The sequence below is a fragment of the Gouania willdenowi genome, chromosome 10 (assembly GCF_900634775.1).
Source record: "Gouania willdenowi chromosome 10, fGouWil2.1, whole genome shotgun sequence".
In the NCBI taxonomy this organism is placed as follows: domain Eukaryota; kingdom Metazoa; phylum Chordata; class Actinopteri; order Blenniiformes; family Gobiesocidae; genus Gouania; species Gouania willdenowi.
Window position 1 is genome coordinate 25,227,247 of NC_041053.1, and position 18,160 is coordinate 25,245,406.

The following is an 18,160-nucleotide window of genomic DNA, read 5'->3' on the forward strand; positions in this document are numbered from 1 at the left end:
ACTAACAAATTACAAAATGTTTTTTTTTGTGTCACAAAACACTAATTATTCTTGCTTCTCCCTCCTCCAGCACTTGGAGTCCCTGCTACGTCAGATCAGAGAAATTGTTGAGAAGCACACAGACACTGAAGTTTTGGAATCCTGTTCCAAGACTTACTACGCCCTCTGCAATGAGGAGTTCACAATCTTTAACAGGGTGGACATAGCGCGCTCACAGCTGTTGGACGAGTTGGTGGATAAGTTCAACAGGCTATTAGAGGATTTTTTACAAGAGGTAAGGATGATGGGCTGTGTAACTTTAAAAGTTCACTGATTTTCCTTTTTTTTTTACCCTGTTAATGTTCAACAAATGTTACCAGAAGAATTTAATAGTTTTTTTAATTGAGATGTTATGTAAGAGTCACAACTTTAGGGCTAAATAACAGAAATTAATAAAAATAAAGCTCAAGCAAATGTACAGTGTTCTTTTAAGTGACTAGGGGCTGAACGACTACATCATTTTAAAGGTCGGCTCTATGTGCATACTAGTCGACGTCGACTAGTCGATGATGTCGCCAAGTGCTGGTGTTGTGCCAAAATCTGTGACCGCAGGTGGCGACAGTTCCAACCCCTGCGGCTTCTCGCCGGACATTTACTCCCCCTTAAACACGTTTGTAATTCTTTTCCAGTTTGCATTTACTTCACCCATCGGGTGTTTTAGGGGGAGTATATGGCTCCTTAAAAGCTACAAAGAGGTTTAGCTCTCTTATTCTCTACCGCAGAGAATTTGCAGCGGTCACAGAAATTGGTACAACAGCGGTCCGCTAACGGAGCCTCCGTCCTGCGCTGCTTATGTTTTCCAGATCTGCTTAATACACAGACATGTTACCACTACAGCTGATGTTAGCATGTACGTATATTAGCCGTAGTATATGCCTACCAGCTGCAGTTTGACCACAAACAAGGAAGGAGCGAGAAAAGCTTGATGTTGTGCTGCCTTGCCGTGCAGGGGTACCAAGACCCTCGTTTGCTGTGTTGTGCCACCATCTTGGACAAAAGTCAGATACTGCGACTATTCGACATCACGTAGACAGAGTCGCAAGACAACTCTAAAGTCGACTAGTCTATTCAACTCCCATACGTGACTCTGCATTAAATTAATAATCATGTTTCATTTGTTATGAAAATTTACAGGCAAATTCTTCAATATTAATTGTATATTTTTTTGTGGAATATGTTAACAGCACAGTGCTGTGAAAGAGTATTTGTCCCCTTCCTGCATATTTATCGCACTTAAATGTTTCAGATCATTAAACCAGTTTGACAATATCACAAAGACTAACAAGATGCAGTTTCTAAATGATGATTTTATTTATTAAAGGAGGAAAAAATCAAACCCATCTTAGATGATGTGAAAAATTAATTTCCAACCCACTGTTAAAATATGACATAACTGTATATTTGGAAATTTTAGTACAGTTTCACTGTCCTCACAGAGGCTTAATTACTGCTATGATTGTTGAATCAAGAAATACCTTAAATAAAACCAGACACATACACTGAAGTTAGGCTACAAGATGTAAAAAAGAAACAGAATCCGAAGACGTTTAAGAACAAATGAGCCACAAAGTGATTGAAATCTCTCAGTCCAGTAAAGGTTACAATACAAAACTATTTCCAGGGCTTTGGGACTTCCTGCGAACCACATTTAGAGCCATTCTCTACAAATGGAGAATGGTGAACCTCCCCATTAGTGGTTGACCAACCGACATTACTTTTACTTTAACTTTTTGGAAGTTGTTGCTTTGGATGCAGAGAAAAAGAACATCATACGGCAGAGTTATTATCTGGGGCAGCTTCGAAAACTTGGTCAACTTGCTGTGATTGATAAAACAGAATTGTGCCATCTACCAGAAAATCCCGAAGGTGAACGTCCGGCCATCAGTTTGTGCCTTAAAGCTCAAAGTGCTCTTGGGTTGTGCAGCAGGACAACAGACCAAAACATACCAGTCAATCCACCTTTGAATGGCTTTAATAAATCCAAATTAAGTGTTCTGGAGTGGTCAGGTCAAAGTCTGGGATTCTATCCAATAGAGATGCTGTAAGGTGACCGTGAACAGGCAGTTCATGCTTAAAAACCCTCAAATATGACTTGAGTTACAACCATTCTGCAAAGCAAAAAGACTTGTCATCACTTATTGCACATTATTAATTTAAGTTATTGATGCAAAGGGGGATACCACACACTAGTAGACTCATGTGGCAATTACTTCTTCACATCAGGCCAGATGGGTTTGGATGTTTTCCCGCGTAATAAAATGATTCAGTTTTGTATTGACTTGGCTAGTCTTTGTGAGATATTAAAATTAGTTTGATAATGTGGAACGGATCAGGAATCTTAAATAAAAATACTTTTTCATGACACTGTATACTTACAAAGTAACTACATATTATCAAATGCAAACACAAAAATACACTTGTTTACAGAAGAAAGCCCATAAATGATGTCATGAGCATTCTAAGAGCTGGAGGGTTAATTATCCCTTGAAACTAAAATTTCAGAATTACAAGTTTTGTATTTACAGTTTTGAAATGTGCTGATCTTTCTAAATAATATGGTCACATTGCATTGCTTTCTTTAAAACCTGACCTTTCTTAGTCTCTCTAAAAGTTGTGAATTGTAATACGTGTATCCACTGTGGGATGAATCTCTCATATCATCTTTTGTAAAACGTGTTAAAGGGTGAAGATGCTGATGAAGATGATGCGTATCAGGTTTTATCAACTCTAAAAAGGATCACTGCATTTCACAAGTATGAAGTCATTTTTTTCTTTCTTTTTTTCATAAAAACTTGTATACTTGTTCACATTATATTCTACTTGTACATAGCTTTGAAACTTGACATGACCACTATGTCACTCCTTTTGCAGTGCACACGATTTGTCGGGTTGGGATCTTTTCACAAGCAACTTCAAGCTGCTCAACACAGGCATAGAGAATGGAGACATGCCTGAGCAGGTTTGTGGACAAACACAATAACACACATTTAATAGCTCTAGTCATGAACTTTACATTTATCTAATGTGTTGGGGTTTTTATCCTCCTATATGAGCAGATAGTAATCCACTCACTGCAGTGTACTCACTATGTGATCCTATGGAACCTGGCCAAGTCATCAGAGGGCAGCTCCAAAAAGGTGTGGTCTTGATTAATTCAATCATTGGTGTGTGAAATTAAGAAATTACATGTACTTTTTTTTTTTTTTAACTCAGGATGATATGGTGACCCTAAGGAAGCAGATGAGGGCTTTCTGTATGATGTGTCAGCGTTACCTCACCAATGTCAACACAGCTGTCAAAGAACAGGTACAACAAATATCTGCCTTTAATTCACATTTACCCAAACCAAAAGCTAGAACGGTAATCAATAACAACAAAAAAACAATTGACACATACTGTATAATTGACATCTACCTATAAAAGCAAGAATGTTCTGTGTGTGTGCGTGTGGAGCGAATATCTCCCTGACACGGTATGAGTTTTACCTGAAACTTTGTCAACGAATTTCAAGTGTGTGCATTTGTTATTTTGGAGTAATTTGGTGTTGCAAAACATTTAGATTACGACACTCTCGGCAATGAGCACAGTATAGAGCGAGCTATTCTTCCGGTTCTGGGTTCATGACGTCACTGTGTTGCAGTTTGCTTGGGTTTAAAAAAGAAGGTAAATATAAAAAAAAAAAATTTGTACTGCTAAAAGTTATTTAAGTTATTATTTCATTGGTATTTAAAATTATTCCCGTGATCCCAAACTTCCTTAAAATTGCGGGTCACGGACTCCACTTCTTTCGAGGCGACGGCTGTGGTGAATCACACACCTATACACGGCTGAGGCGCGTGCGTATGAGTGTGCCGGGGTGTACATGCTGAACGCATACAGAGCCGTTTAGAGAGAGAGAGAGAGAGTTGCGACTTTGGTGTTGCAAAATGTTTATTTTTCGTGGTACTTCTGGGTCTCTTTTTTTATCTCTCAACAACCTGTGACGGATTATGTGCATGCGCACGTGTGCGAGGGAAACCCACGGAGGAGATGGAGGTAGACACACACACGCACACAGTATTTATAATACAAATATACTAAATGAGTAAAATAAAACAAAAAACTAAATCTTCATCCAAAAAGTACACAAAACGACGACAAAAATGCACAAAGATATACAAAAAAGGCTCCAAAAACACACAGAATGACTCCAAAATACATACTGTACATCACAGAAAAATACACCAAACAACAAAAATAAGAAAATGACTCAAATTACACAAAACTAAATATTTATACAAAAAAAACACAAAATGACAACAGAAATGCACAAAACTACACCAAAAAAGATACAAGAATACACAAAATGACTCAGAATCACACTACAATGGCAACAAAAACAATAATTATTTAAAAAAATGTACAAAAAGATAACAGACAAATACAAAAATAATAAATACACATAATGACTCCAAAAAACATTCATTACAGAAAAATACACCAAATGAAAAAATATATAAAAATGAGTAAAAAAAAAACAAACACATTTATCATGCACATGTCCCATAGAATTAAACCAGGGAAATCGCACACACTATTTTACTTTGCACCCACAATTATAAAGCTTTATAACACTACAGAGTATGTACACCTCTTTGTACATCCAACTTTCAAACACATACTAATTTTGGCCATAATAACAACTTAAGCTCCCACTATATGAATACATACTTCCAATGTGCACTGTACTAGTTTCAATTAAAAATGATATTTTTGCTTTTAAGTATATGGATACATTTTCAGATGATTATTACAGTAATTATATTGTCAAGTAAATGATTGTGTTTTGACTGATAATATCCTAAAAGACCTGAAAAGTGTGCATCTACTCTGCTGGGCTTTGTCTGTTATTGGTCATTTTAAGAGTGGTTTATTTTGCCATCTAGCGGCAGCGTTGGAAACTTATTGGCTGCTTTATTGGGTATTCTGGCTGGCTTATTTATCATCATTAGTAGTAAACACCAGTGTTTGTATTACTTTGCTTTGTTTTATATTAGTTTATTTTATTGATTTAAATTGGGGACAGTTCAGATGTGCTCACTACAGAAAGTTATCACAATCGATGTAATACATATGGAAATCTCAAAATGAACATTTTGTTGTGCATCTTAAAACATTTGACTTTAAACCGTGTCTTCTGTTTGCCATGTTTAATGCAGTGTTTTGAACCAGTGTGCTGCTGCATACCAGTGCCGTCAGATAGTGCATCTATTTCAATTAATTGGTAAAAAAAAAAAAATAACAAACAACTGACGTGTGTTGTTAAACTGAAAGCTGTGCATGCTGAGTCATTAAATACTTATCCTGGCCAACAGAGGGCAGTATGGAGCACAAAATATATAAAGAAGCCTTTCAGTCAGAGTGCTGCAGGTAGAAACGGTACTGCTAACTAAAGTTAATTAAGGCTCCATAAAGTTGTTGACGCAGTAACACATATCTCATTCTGAGTCACAGTTACAGTTGCACACGTGTAAAACACAAAATAAGTGTTTCAATTCAACTTGTGCCTCATGTTAACTGATGTCTGAGTCTGACTTTTCTTCAGAAATTCCAAACTAATGTTAAATTGCACACAGTTCTGATGAGAATGAAAAAATATATAGACATGTACAATAAGTCAGGTTTCTAGTTACACAATATAAGGACATTTTTGCACTTTTGGTGATAAAGTTTAGTCTTTTTTTTGTTCTCTTTTTCTTCCCCAGGCCTTCACTATTCTGTGTGATCTACTACTCATCTTCAGCCACCAGATGGTGTCAGGGGGCAGAGAGCACTTGGAGCCACTGGTCTATTCCCCTGAAGATTCGTTGCAATCTGAACTGCTTTCCTTTATCCTCAACCATGTTTTTATAGACCAAGATGATGACATTAATAGCACAGGTACAAAAGCAATAATGCTGTGGCTGATAATTTAGTCAACTGTTTCAAGTTGTGCTGATTCATGTTTTATTTAATTTTATTTAGATGGGCAGCAAGATGATGAGGCGGTGAAGATTGAGGCGCTACACAAGAGGAGAAACCTATTGGCTGCCTATTGTAAACTCATTATCTACTGTGTGGTGGAAATGAAAACTGGCGCCGACATCTTCAAGCAGTACATGAGGGTGAGTGAATGAGTGAATTCATATCAATGCATTTGTGCAGGAAAGCCATTGGGTTTGAACCAGGGAGAAAAGTTCAAGTAGAAACACATGGCATTCATAAACTTGTCACCTTAAAGGAATTTAGTGCCTATTTTAACGCCAATATTTTGTATAACTAACTCAAGATGCACTATTGTGCTTTACAGTATTACAACGACTACGGTGATATAATCAAGGAGACCATGAGTAAAACTCGGCAAATTGACAAGATTCAGTGTGCCAAGACACTCATTCTCAGTCTGCAGCAGGTCAGTGTGCACCCCTCATGTGTGCTCATTATTTCTTTCACGCAGTTTGACCTTCAGGTTTGTGTTCACCCAAGTTGAAATTGTTGTTCATTTAGTGTTCCATCTTACATTTCCTCAGCTGTTTAATGAGATGCTGTCGGAACTGGGTCATGGGTTTGACCGCTCCTCCTCTGCATTCTGCGGGATCAAAGAGTTGGCTCGTCGTTTCTCTCTAACCTTCGGTCTGGACCAAGTGAAAACCAGGGATGCCATCGCCATGCTGCATAAGTAAGGCTTTATTCTGATCTTGGTGGTTTAGTGTGACTCTTCTTCGACTTTGGCCGTAAATCTTAGAATTGCCATGGTAAACAGATGGCTTTTGAAAGCTGTGCTTGTTTTGCCATGTTTTTTTAAATTCTATTTTTAAGAACTGAAAAGATGAAATGTTTCAAAAAACATTTTCAACCATGCATTGGAAACTTAAAACATACATCTATGAACTGATAATTAAGCTGCTGTAAAATGTCTTTTAAAATGGAAAAATGACAAATTAGCTATGCCAGGTATCTCCTAATGATTGATGTCAGATTTTGCTGCATCTCTCTGTATTTTTCACTTTTTTTTTAAACAATAATTTAATACATGGATGAAAAATGGTCAATTAGTTGTCTATGGAGTTCGTTTGTGGGGATTTTTTGAATTGCACTCTGAATCTTTGATTAGTTTTAACTGTACTTAATGTAATAGATTAGATAAAAATATTTTATTAGTAATTAGTGCGGAAGTATAATCTCACTTTTAACTTTAGAGGGAGTTTAAAGGAGCTTGTTACTCATGCAGAGATTAGTGTGAAAAGCATTGGGCCTGTTATGTCATTGTAGCACAGTGTGACATGATTCCTGGGAATAGTCGAGTACGCTAGAACATGACAAACCTGTGAACATTGTAACACGGATTAATTATCATGACTGTTTGATAATTAACTCAAACACAATTTACACTTCTTTGATTAATAAAGTACTGCCAATTCTGAAAAATGAGTTGTTTTGCCACAGCAAGGATTACTATTGCAACAACACATGATCAGTTGGGACAAACCAATCTGTCTCACATTGGTCTAAACAATAAACATAGATCACGTCCTTTTCAGGTGGATTTAAAAAAAAAAAAATGCTCTTTGAATTTTACAAAAAAGCTACTGGTGCCATTAAAATTAGACGTGTATATAACAGTTAATCTCAGTAAAAACGTTGGAAATATGTACAAAATTAGTGACCTCAGTCAAAATGTCCGCATTGCGAAAATAATGAAGTATAATTCGGGCTCCAGTTTAAATTTCATTTGAATAGGTGGGCTAGAGAAAACACAGAGCAAATATTTAATTGTTTTTTTTTTTTTTGAAAAGCTATCACTATTTATTGTTAAAATCTTTAACAACAAATTCATTTTTTTTGTAGGAAAATTTTAGTGAAATGAACTGTATTTTTTATTTTATTTTATTTCACATTTCACAGTAATTTTGTGTTAACTTCTGCAGTGACCATTCTAAGGAATTTTCATTTCTTTGGTAAATCTGTTTCTAAATTGTATTCCTGATAAGTTGGTGTTAATTTGGTACGCTTAACTCAAAAGTTTGACCAGTACTCTTGCTAAATTTAGTGAAATTTTTAACCTATGCTTTTTGTATTTTTCCAAATTATTTGTGCATTGGGGTTTGTAAATTTAGGAGCCTCACTGTATAGCAGCACAAATTTGCTGTCCACCTAAAAATAAATGTGAGGGATATACACACTTAAGCGAGACACTCTAAATACCCTTAAGTGCAGGTTTCTTTAAATGTGTTCATAACAAATTAACTTTTAAAGTATAACATCAGGGTCCCCATAGTCATGAAATTTGAGGAAAAGTTATGGAATTTGAAAAAACGATTTTCCAGTCTTGAGAAGTCGTGGAATAATTTAACTGTTTTGTAAATATAGCCTTTTTTTCACACTGTCAGACTTCTGTTACACTAGTAGACTGGAAAGGCCCACTCATTTTTGCGCTCTAATGGTCTTGAATAGATCTTAGCAGCTCGGAACTAAGTCATGGAAATTTGGTAAAATAAATCATTGTGAAAAAAGTGTGGGAACCCTGTAATATGGAATGGTGTCATGTAATTGTTCCTTCGCTTGTAATGGAATTGCTCATCATAGCTGATGGTGTGTTTCCTGTCTGGTTTTCTCTCAGGGATGGTATTGAGTTTGCGTTTAAAGAGCCAAGTCCTCAGGGAGAAGGAGGCCCTCCTCTGCACCTTGCTTTCCTCGACATCCTCAGCGAGTTCTCCTCTAAGCTTATGAGACAAGACAAGAGGACTGTGTAAGTAGATGGAGGGGATCCAGTGGCATAGTGCAACAGGTGTCAGTAAAAACTGTTGCAAGTGGTGTTTCTGATTCGTGAGGGGGTTTTAATTTAATTTTCTTCTTCCCAACTTTCCTACATTTGCAATGTGCCCCTGGTTTTCAGTAATAAGTTTGTTCATCTTGTCTGTATGACCTTCTTTTTGTCTTCAGCCACATGTACCTGGAGCGCTTCATGACCTTCCAGATGGCACTGCAGCGAGAGGACTGCTGGCTTCCCCTGATCTCCTACAGGAATTCCCTACAGGCTGGCGGAGATGATGATACCATGTCTGTGATGAGTGGCTACTCCAGCAGAGGCTCCTCTATTCGCTCCAAGAAAGCAAAGCCTTCTTCGATCTCCTCAGCTGGAACCTCAGCAGTAAAGCGAAAGCTACCAGAGGGTACGGTGATTTTAGGAGAAAAAAATTTCATCCTTAAAACAAATCCTAAACTCAGCTCCACAAGTGCTACACTTCTACAGGTTGTAGAGATCCTCCTGCTCCACCACACTTCACTGTAACCTGAGGCTCTTTAAGGCAGGGGTTTCAACCTTGGAGCCAGGAACCCATTTGGGGTCACGAGACACTGAAAGGGTATTGCCTTCAAGAAACTAAGAATATTTGAGCCCATTTTTGCTTATTTTTACCTTTTTCCTGCAACTACACAAAACACAAAATATTTTAACCTTTTTTCATCACTTTTTTGCCATATTTTTGCTCCTTTTAATGCATTTTTGCAACATAACTCAATCAAATTTCAATGCCTTTTCCTCACATTTTTTCCCCTTTCAAGATATTTTCAGCACTCATAAACCATCCACCACTTTTCCCACCTATTGTCATCTATGTTGACTAATTATTGTCACTTTTAACCTCTTTTTAACCTTATTTTTTGCCAATTTAACTACAGTAACCACTTGTCATGTCTATTATTTTAAATTAATTGTTCCTACTTTAAAGCCAATATTGACAATTTGAACCCTTTTTACCACTTTTTCTGTCAGTTTTTGACCACTCTAATGTGCAACTTTTAACTAATTTCTGTGGTTTTTAAAATCCCATTTCACCACCTTTTCCACCATTTTTGTTCACTTTTAACCCATTTTATATCTGATTAAAACAAGGATTTACATATTTAAGATGACTATATACTATGGCCCAAATAATAATAAACTTCCTGGATAACATTGGATATTATTCTTATTAATAAATGAATGTGGTTATTACAGCTCCCCCCTTTATTCCCATCTTATAGATGGCCCTGTCTCCACATTGCTGTTCTTCAATGTTCATGTCTGTGTTCAATCACCTTCAGGTACATTGGGGGTCCCCGGTCTCTGGCACCTTTATTATTGGGGTCACAGGCTGATGCCTTAAGCTACATGACGACACATCGTCAGGTTTAAGTGTATTGTATTTGGGTAACATCATATTACCATGATACAATACCGGATACTGGGCTGCTACTTTTCAGTTACTGAGTTTGAGGCCCCTCGCGTAAAATTAATTTAGGTGTTCTTTGGCCTTATTTTTCATTTCACATTTTAAAAATGTTTACTTTCTTTTTTATTTTTAAGCTCACACAGCAGACTTTACAATTTTTTCACAACATCAATTGTTTTGAAATACCACATAGTGCAGCAGAGAAATGTTGAAAAAGCAAAGCTGTAGCTCAGATTAACCCAGATGCATCCCTACCAGAGAGACTGATGTGCGAGGAGATTAAACAACAGATGGTGGAAGAGAGTCAAACAACTCCTTGGCATCATATCGAGCACACTCGTACTGTATTACGCAAGAACAAAAATTAGTATCAAATGTTGCTAAATGTTTATTTTTAAGCGACCATAACTGTCAAATGTTAAGTGCTCTTTGAAGTTCCACTTTTATTATTTTGGATAAGAAAAAGCATATTTCAAAGTTTATGCTGCATTCCACAAACTCTGAATTCAATACAAGCTCAAATCTGAACCACGAGAGATTTAAAAGCTAAGTATATGGTTTTTTTTCCAAAACCAGATGTTTACAAATTGTTGCTACAACAAGACGGTAAGAATTAGATTTAGAAATTCTTTTGTACTTGGCTGTTTCTAAAAGCAGCACCTTCTTTAGTCTCTTTATGATTTGACACTATTCTTTTATCAGCGGTGGCCTGCACTCTTGTTAGAAAGGATTCCAGTCAAACTATGTTGTGCAATTGTCTAAATAGTATTTGCATAAATGATAACAAAATAGCATCAACAAACCAAATTCAGTTCTGCGTAGTTTGAACAATGTGTTTTCTCCTTTTTCAGAGGAGAGTAGCAGCAGCAGCGAGGTGTGGCAGCAGAGCCTGCAGACGCCGGTCATGATGCCATCCCCCCACCTCACCTCCACTGCCATGCGAGACCCTAAGAGGGGCCGTGATGACAGCTATATGGGAGTCTACGCTCTTCCTCATGAGCAGCCGCAGCCCCATCAACACCCACAGCACCATCAACAGATGCCTCAGCACCACCAGACACCCATGGAATACAAGTATGCATGTCTCCTGCTTACATTCCTGATCTGTTTCCGTCACTTCAGTTCAATTTCACTCCACTCTTGTGACCAGAGTCACGTTTTGAAGCTTCAGACATTTTTAAAGTTCAATGAGAATAGGTGAACTCGATTTAGCATAAAATTCTAAAGTAAAAACATTTCCAAAGGATTGATTGTTCAGGACTTGTTCAACATGATTGGTGAATACATTTTGTTAAGTTACGTATGTTAAGGTTTCATTTATTCAGACAGACAACTGTTACTTTGATCTCTTGAAATGTTTAATCTGTCAACTGCCAGTCTTCGTCAGAGGCGTCTGCGGATCGCTTTGATGTTTCTTTTGAAGTTTCCTTGACATTCGCGCCGTAATTCCAATTTATTTTTTAAAAATAGTATTTTAAGGTATTTATTCAGACAACTGTTACCTAGGAATTCCACTTTGATCTTCTGACATATATTGACAAAAATAATCTTGCTTGAATTACTATGCGGAAGTCAAGGACACTGCAAAGGAAACATCAAAGTGACCAGCAGACGCCTCTGACGAAGACAGGCAGTCGACAGTCGAAAAATTATCAGAAGATCAAAGTGGATTTCCTAAGTTGTCTTAATAAATGAAACCTTAACTAATTCCAGAAAGATAATTTTTTAATAGCATGCTAAGTTCAGTCTAGATATCCTAATTATGTTTGAAGCTGTTAATTTAACAATGTATCTCATTTGCATATTACTGATTTAGCTTTAAGAACACATAATTGAAGTTTCCTTTGAGGGTTATAGATTGTATTTTGTGAATTATGGCAGCTCCGTTGTTTAAGGCCCAAATCCTTGCCTTGCCCCGCTGATGCAGTGGCAGTTTATCTCTGTCTGAAAGCACTCTTAAGTTTCCACCTTTTAACATTAGCTCGTCTTTTCTTTATTTGTTGACCCAGCAGTTCCAAAAACCATTTGTCCATTTACATTTAATTATTAATCTTGAGTGCATCTTAATGTTAAGTATCACAAGATTTTTTTCAGAATATATTGAGGCCCAGGTCCATGCCCATGTCTGAGTGCACGCGAACCAAGATACATCAGGCCAAAGTTTGGTAAATTTTCTATTTAAAGCCCTTTTGGTTTCGAGGTCAATGGGAAGGAAAAGCTTTTATTTACGCGGTTGTTAAATGTTTGCCCGACTTGGACAGAAACTACCTCAGTCATTCAGCGATCACAATGTTTCACTGGCACTAGGCCAGCGTGCATCTCAGCAGCTTCTGCTCTCCTCTAGTTTTTTCCCATTGACATAACCCAGCACATGTGGATTAAACTCACGGCTAATTATCGCGTATGGTGTGTGTTCAGTTCCTCGGTGACGTGGATGCTGGCTCAGAGACAGCAGGAGGAGGCACGCCAGCAGCAAGAAAGAGCCATGAACTATGTGAAGCTCAGGACCAATCTGCAGCATGCTATGTAAGGAACACATGCACACAAAGAAGCATTTCATTTAGCGGGAGTAAGTAAAACTAAGTAAACAATTTATTGTTTTTATTCATTTTTCTTTTCTTTTCAAGAAGTCGACGCAGCACTGGGCTAATGGAGGAAGACGAGGAGCCAATCGTAGAGGATGTGATGATGTCGTCTGAGGGGCGTATGGATGACCTCAATGAAGGCATGGACTTTGACACCATGGATATTGATCTGGTACGATACACATGTGCATCAGTTTATTTTATGATATGTTTGGATTTTCAAATAATGAGAAGACAAACTGATGGAACTCTGCCAAGAGTTTTCATCACCAACTGTGAGCGTGTGATAGTAGGTCAGTACAAAGCTGCTTAAAAAAAAAAAAAAGTACAAAGCTGCTGGGGTTGGTAGTCACTTACTGTTTAGACTAGTGCCAGGTGTTCCTGTGAAGTGTACATCTGTACTAACTATTAGGGATGTCCCGATACTACTTTTTCACTTCTGATCTGATACCGATATTGCAGCCTTGAGTATTAGCCGATGACGATATCAGTACAAATCATACATACTTATATTGCTTATTTTGTAGTGTGGAATGTTAGAAAAGGCTTAATTAGGTGATGTTGCTCAGAGAACAATAGTCAGAAACAGTAGGGATGAGAATGTATTATTAACCAATTGGTTACATACAGTTTAACCTTCAACATAATATCTGCAGTATTCTACAATTAAATATAATATATATCGGAGTTTTTAGATGCAGTCAGATAAAATCCGATATTCGTCTTCTGGCTGATGTTGGACCGATGTCATTATCAAATTGGGACACCCCTAGTAGCTATTGGTAATCTATGACGTCTGGGCCTCCGCAAGGAAAGATAAACTACAGAATATCACAATGTTACTCATTTCTTCAATAAAGTTAATTTTTTCACAAGGTAGTAAAATTCCTGACTGAGCTGTACTGCACATCCTGAAATCTACTCTTAACGGGCACAATGAATGTTTCCAGGTTTTATCAGTTAGAGATTAAAAACAATTTGATTAGCCATGTGAGATTATGTATGACTTGATGTTCTATCATTTTATTCTGCTCACTTATTTGTTATTTTTTTTACTACATTCTCTTTTCAAGACTCTGTTCTTTTCATTTAAGAAAATAAAAAATAGAGTTTATTGCCATATGTACAAGATAAAAAGAACAGGTACAATGGAATTCTTGTGCATCTCCCTGAGTCAGATGGAAAAATGACAAACAACCAAAACGGTATGAGAGTAGAAGGTGAAAAACAAGGAAAAAACAGAAGTATACGCTACAAAACAATAAATAAATTAGTATAACTTGAATTGAAGGTGCATATCGCAGTAGTACATAGGAGAAAGTCTCTGTCTTTGTTTGCCTCAGAGATTTTAGTTTAGTTTTTATTTTAGTGCTGCCTTTGGAAAGCACTTTCTAACACATTCTATAAATAAAATGTATTATTATATTTTTATTCTTAAAACCACTAATTAGACGGATGAAGCATGTCGGTGTAACATGCAACCTTGATTTGACTTTTCACAGCAGTATGATGTGGTGGTTAAAGCCAGAACTATATTGTGTCTGTGCCAAGTGTGAGAGGAAGGCTTTTAAATGTCACCTTGAATCTAGTTTAAAAGTGTGCATTTGGCTCAGTTTCTCTGTCATTCTCATTGAATTACATATTATATCACTGAACATGAGTGTCTTGTTTGTTTATGGCAAAAACTCAAACCACCACATCGATTTTCGTGCTGTATCAATTGGTGTTTTCTTATAGAGAGGAAATTAGTCAGTGTTTGGCAGCTGGAAAGCAAAAGTTGCTGAAGTGTCTTCTTTCTTCTGCAGCCTCCCTCTAAGAACCGTCGGGAGAGGTCTGAGCTCAAGCCAGACTACTTTGATCCTGCTTCTATCATGGATGAATCGGTGAGGAAACCTCCACATTTTACTCACTTTGGCTCATTGGAGTTTTGAGAAGAGGTTACATAAAGAAACTGAATAAAGCTTTTGTTTTACTCTTAAAAGCCACATTGAATAAATGTCTTGAATCTAAAATGGGATCATAATGGCGGACATTTAAATACACATATTTTTTTGCGATTAATTAATTTTTTTAATTAATCTCTTTTAATCGCACCTATAAATTGCTGAGAAACGCCCTCAACTCGAGGTATTTTCATTTAAATTACATTATTGTGGCAAATCAAAACACTGATATATAACAAAGTGGCTTTATAAAGTCATTTATTGTTTTAAACAGACTTGAACAGATGCAGTCGTAGACATTTACATTCTTCTGTGTTTGAGACTATAGTCCCTAGGGCTGCCTGTCATATTGCTGTGTACTTTTCGCAATCTCTGAATAATAGAAAAAACAAATGAAATAAAACGTCATATGTAGTGCTATAAGTTAGCACATCTTTAACAGTAACGATACTTTTCTGACACCGAACTTGTTGCTTTTTCTCTCCTTCAGATAATAATGATTATCCACTGAGTTTGTTCATTTGTCACACGGCGTGCTCGCAGCGTGTATCAGTTAGTACTGTCCGTGCTAGCTGTTCGTGCTATCCGCTACATGTTTAGCATTGACGTGGTAGCGGAGGCTACAAAAGCTCTGGTGGGCAAAGCCTTTCCTGCACAATTTGTACACAACTGTTTTCCATCTGGTGTTTTTATAAGCCAAAATTAACGCCAACAGAGCTGAGAAGCTCCGCAGGCTAACGTCTTGTTATTGTAGTCTGTGCATCAGTATTATGGGTATACCGGGAACTTTTGAAATGAGAAGGGTTCTGGGCTGTTTGGAGTGCTTAAAAGAAAATAACAGTGCTATTTTTTCCTGTAATTAATTAATTGCAATTAACGTGTTAAAGTGACAGCCTTATAATATGTATATATATATATATATATAATTGATTATTTTGCTCTCCTTCTTAATCCCATATTTCTTCTGTCAATCATGTTTTCTTGTCTTCTTTCTCTTTGTCTCCAGGTCTTGGGAGTGTCCATGTTTTAAGCTAATATCTACAGGATTTGACGCTGGGACAAAAGAAGCGCTTTGTATTTAAAGAGAATTTTAGATGCGGATACAGAAATGTTTTCTGTAAGAAAAAGCAAAAATAAAACAAAAAAAGAGAGAGAGATTCCGGCTTGTACTCCACGTGGACCAATGACAACCCACACTCAGTGTTGCTTGCTCAGAGAGGACTTTGTTTTCCAATATTTACTTTTATAATCTTGGGTAAGCTCTTCCTGTTCAGAATTAGTGTGACAGACCACTTCCAAACCTTTTAGAGATGAGACTTGTCTGATTTTGAAAAATCAATAATGGCTCCCCCCTCCCCCTCCCTTTTTTTTTAATGAAGAATGGGGATGAATTGGTGTGTTTAACTTAAGGAACATTTTTTTGTTTTTATGTCTAACCCTTCTGACAACTGTAGTAATTTACCAGGTGTGAAGTAGTAATTTATAAACGGACTGTAGTAGCTTGCTTGTACTGTGTTAGCCAAGTGGATGGAGGTCTTTCTGTTTCTGTGCTCTAATCCCCTCCTCCGCCCCTCCCGTCTGTTAAGTTTCTCCTTCCTGTTGTTTGGCCTGTCCGGAGGTCCTAATAACCACTGGTGGTTAAAGATGGCGAGATGTCTCGTAGAATCAGTCAAATTCCCTTTATGCTGTGAAGATTCCCACTGAACGCTCCGCACTGTTAAGCAGTAAATCCTTACGCTAACCTCTAAGAATTGGATCACTCCTTAACCACCCTCCCCTGTAATAATGTGTGTCCCCTAAACGCAGTGAGCAGAGTTAAATCCCAGTAGTGCCACTGAGTGGGATTTGGAGGACAGCAGTTTCAGGCATAGAAAATTCACACCTTTTTTTTCCCTCTTCTAATCCAGCAGCGTAATGTTAAAATGGGTATCTCTACATTTTAAATAAAAGGTATATATGAATCGGTGCTGATTTTATATATGTGCTTTTTTTTTGGTTTTTCTTATTTTCAACTTTTAAAAACTTCGGTCACAAAGTTTAAGAAACGTGTAAGTAAAACTAAAAAACGAGAAAAAAAACGGAAGCATGTGAAGCCATGTGTCAAGGAAGATTTTTAAATTTGTATTTTTACGATTGTTTAATTTTGTTCTTTTTGTCTTGATAATGTCTTCGGGTTTCTACCTTCTTTCCTACATGTAAATTAGTTTGGATAAAGCTAATGAAAAGACTTGTGAAATTCAGCTTTAAGGATTTTCTCACCAGGAAAAGTCCTACCACAACAAATACTAGATTTCAAATGTTCAAACTGTAAGGTAGTTGTCCGGACAGTACTGAAGATGAGAGTTATTAAAGCAGCGCAGTGGCAGCTAGACAAAGCTTAGATTTTGACATATTTGTCACACACAAGTTTGAATGAAATGTTTTGTCTACTGAGGTTTTTCTTTTGTAGTCATTCCATGCTTACGCCTTAAACATGCTTGTGGAGGTCACCCTTTTTTCTTTCAGTAATCTTCCATGTCAGAGGCTCGGTCATGTTTAAAGGTGAATAATTGGCTTCTTAGAACATGAAAAACGCAAGGCAGTCAGATGTAATGTGATACAAGTAGATAAAAAGCCTATATGTGTTTTGCCTAATTATTTTATGTAAGTAAAAAAAAAATTCTTTTACAGACAAAAGTACTGTTTATTGTTTGTTACTTACCACTACATCGGTATAAATTCTTATTAGATCATGTGTATATATACAAATTTTAATTATTTCCCTTCCTTTTTGCCCATCCTGTGTTTATTTTTCTGCACTCTTGCCTACACTCTGAGTTGTCTATTATCCCATCCTCTTCCAGTCACTCTGTTTTCTGATTTGTACTTGTCTGGAGACAGTAACTTTTGAATAAAAATCAACACATTTCATCTGTAGTACTGTTTACTTATGGACACAACAAAATATTCACGGCTTTATGGTACAGACTAAACTAAAGCTTTTTTTTTTTTTTTCCATGACTCGGGTTTCTGTCAATACAGTATGTACATCTTTACAAACGTGTATACAGTGTGGTTGAGCGTACACATGTTATTCGTAGTTTTTTATCAACTTTGTCCCCTTTTCTTTATTTTTTTTTTTTACCAATACTGCTTTGCATATGTGCCCAACTTCCTGTTTGAGATGGGGGTGCCACAACATTCAAGTTAGCGGTTTTATTTTTTGAAATTAGACTTTTTTTTAATGTTCTAACAGAAGAGGACTTTATTGGTTGATTACAAGTGTATGGCTGACACCCAGTGCTCTTGTTTTGAAAAGCTAAAAGCATTTTTCTTAGGTGTTCTATGTGTGCAGGAATGGGATTAAGTCCCTTTCCTTTGG

The 18,160-nt window shown here is 36.9% G+C and overlaps 1 protein-coding gene across 3 annotated transcripts in view; it reads left to right on the plus strand.

Annotated features, from left to right (window-relative positions):
* Positions 1-17,709, plus strand: part of stag2b (STAG2 cohesin complex component b) — a 29,897-nt gene extending 12,188 nt beyond the window's left edge. For 2 of the 3 annotated variants that reach the window (XM_028458968.1, XM_028458967.1), the window contains exons 19-34: positions 71-274; positions 2,722-2,792; positions 2,911-2,998; positions 3,096-3,176; positions 3,253-3,345; positions 5,784-5,958; positions 6,043-6,182; positions 6,368-6,469; positions 6,588-6,736; positions 8,678-8,806; positions 9,001-9,230; positions 11,123-11,345; positions 12,690-12,797; positions 12,899-13,028; positions 14,662-14,739; positions 15,806-17,709. In XM_028458968.1, the coding sequence (XP_028314769.1) occupies positions 71-274; positions 2,722-2,792; positions 2,911-2,998; positions 3,096-3,176; positions 3,253-3,345; positions 5,784-5,958; positions 6,043-6,182; positions 6,368-6,469; positions 6,588-6,736; positions 8,678-8,806; positions 9,001-9,230; positions 11,123-11,345; positions 12,690-12,797; positions 12,899-13,028; positions 14,662-14,739; positions 15,806-15,829 (2,025 nt within the window). In that variant the 3' untranslated portion in view covers positions 15,830-17,709. The remainder of the gene's footprint in view (positions 1-70; positions 275-2,721; positions 2,793-2,910; positions 2,999-3,095; positions 3,177-3,252; positions 3,346-5,783; positions 5,959-6,042; positions 6,183-6,367; positions 6,470-6,587; positions 6,737-8,677; positions 8,807-9,000; positions 9,231-11,122; positions 11,346-12,689; positions 12,798-12,898; positions 13,029-14,661; positions 14,740-15,805) is intronic. The other variant, XM_028458969.1, reaches the window with a different exon arrangement.
* Positions 17,710-18,160: the final 451 nt, after the last annotated feature.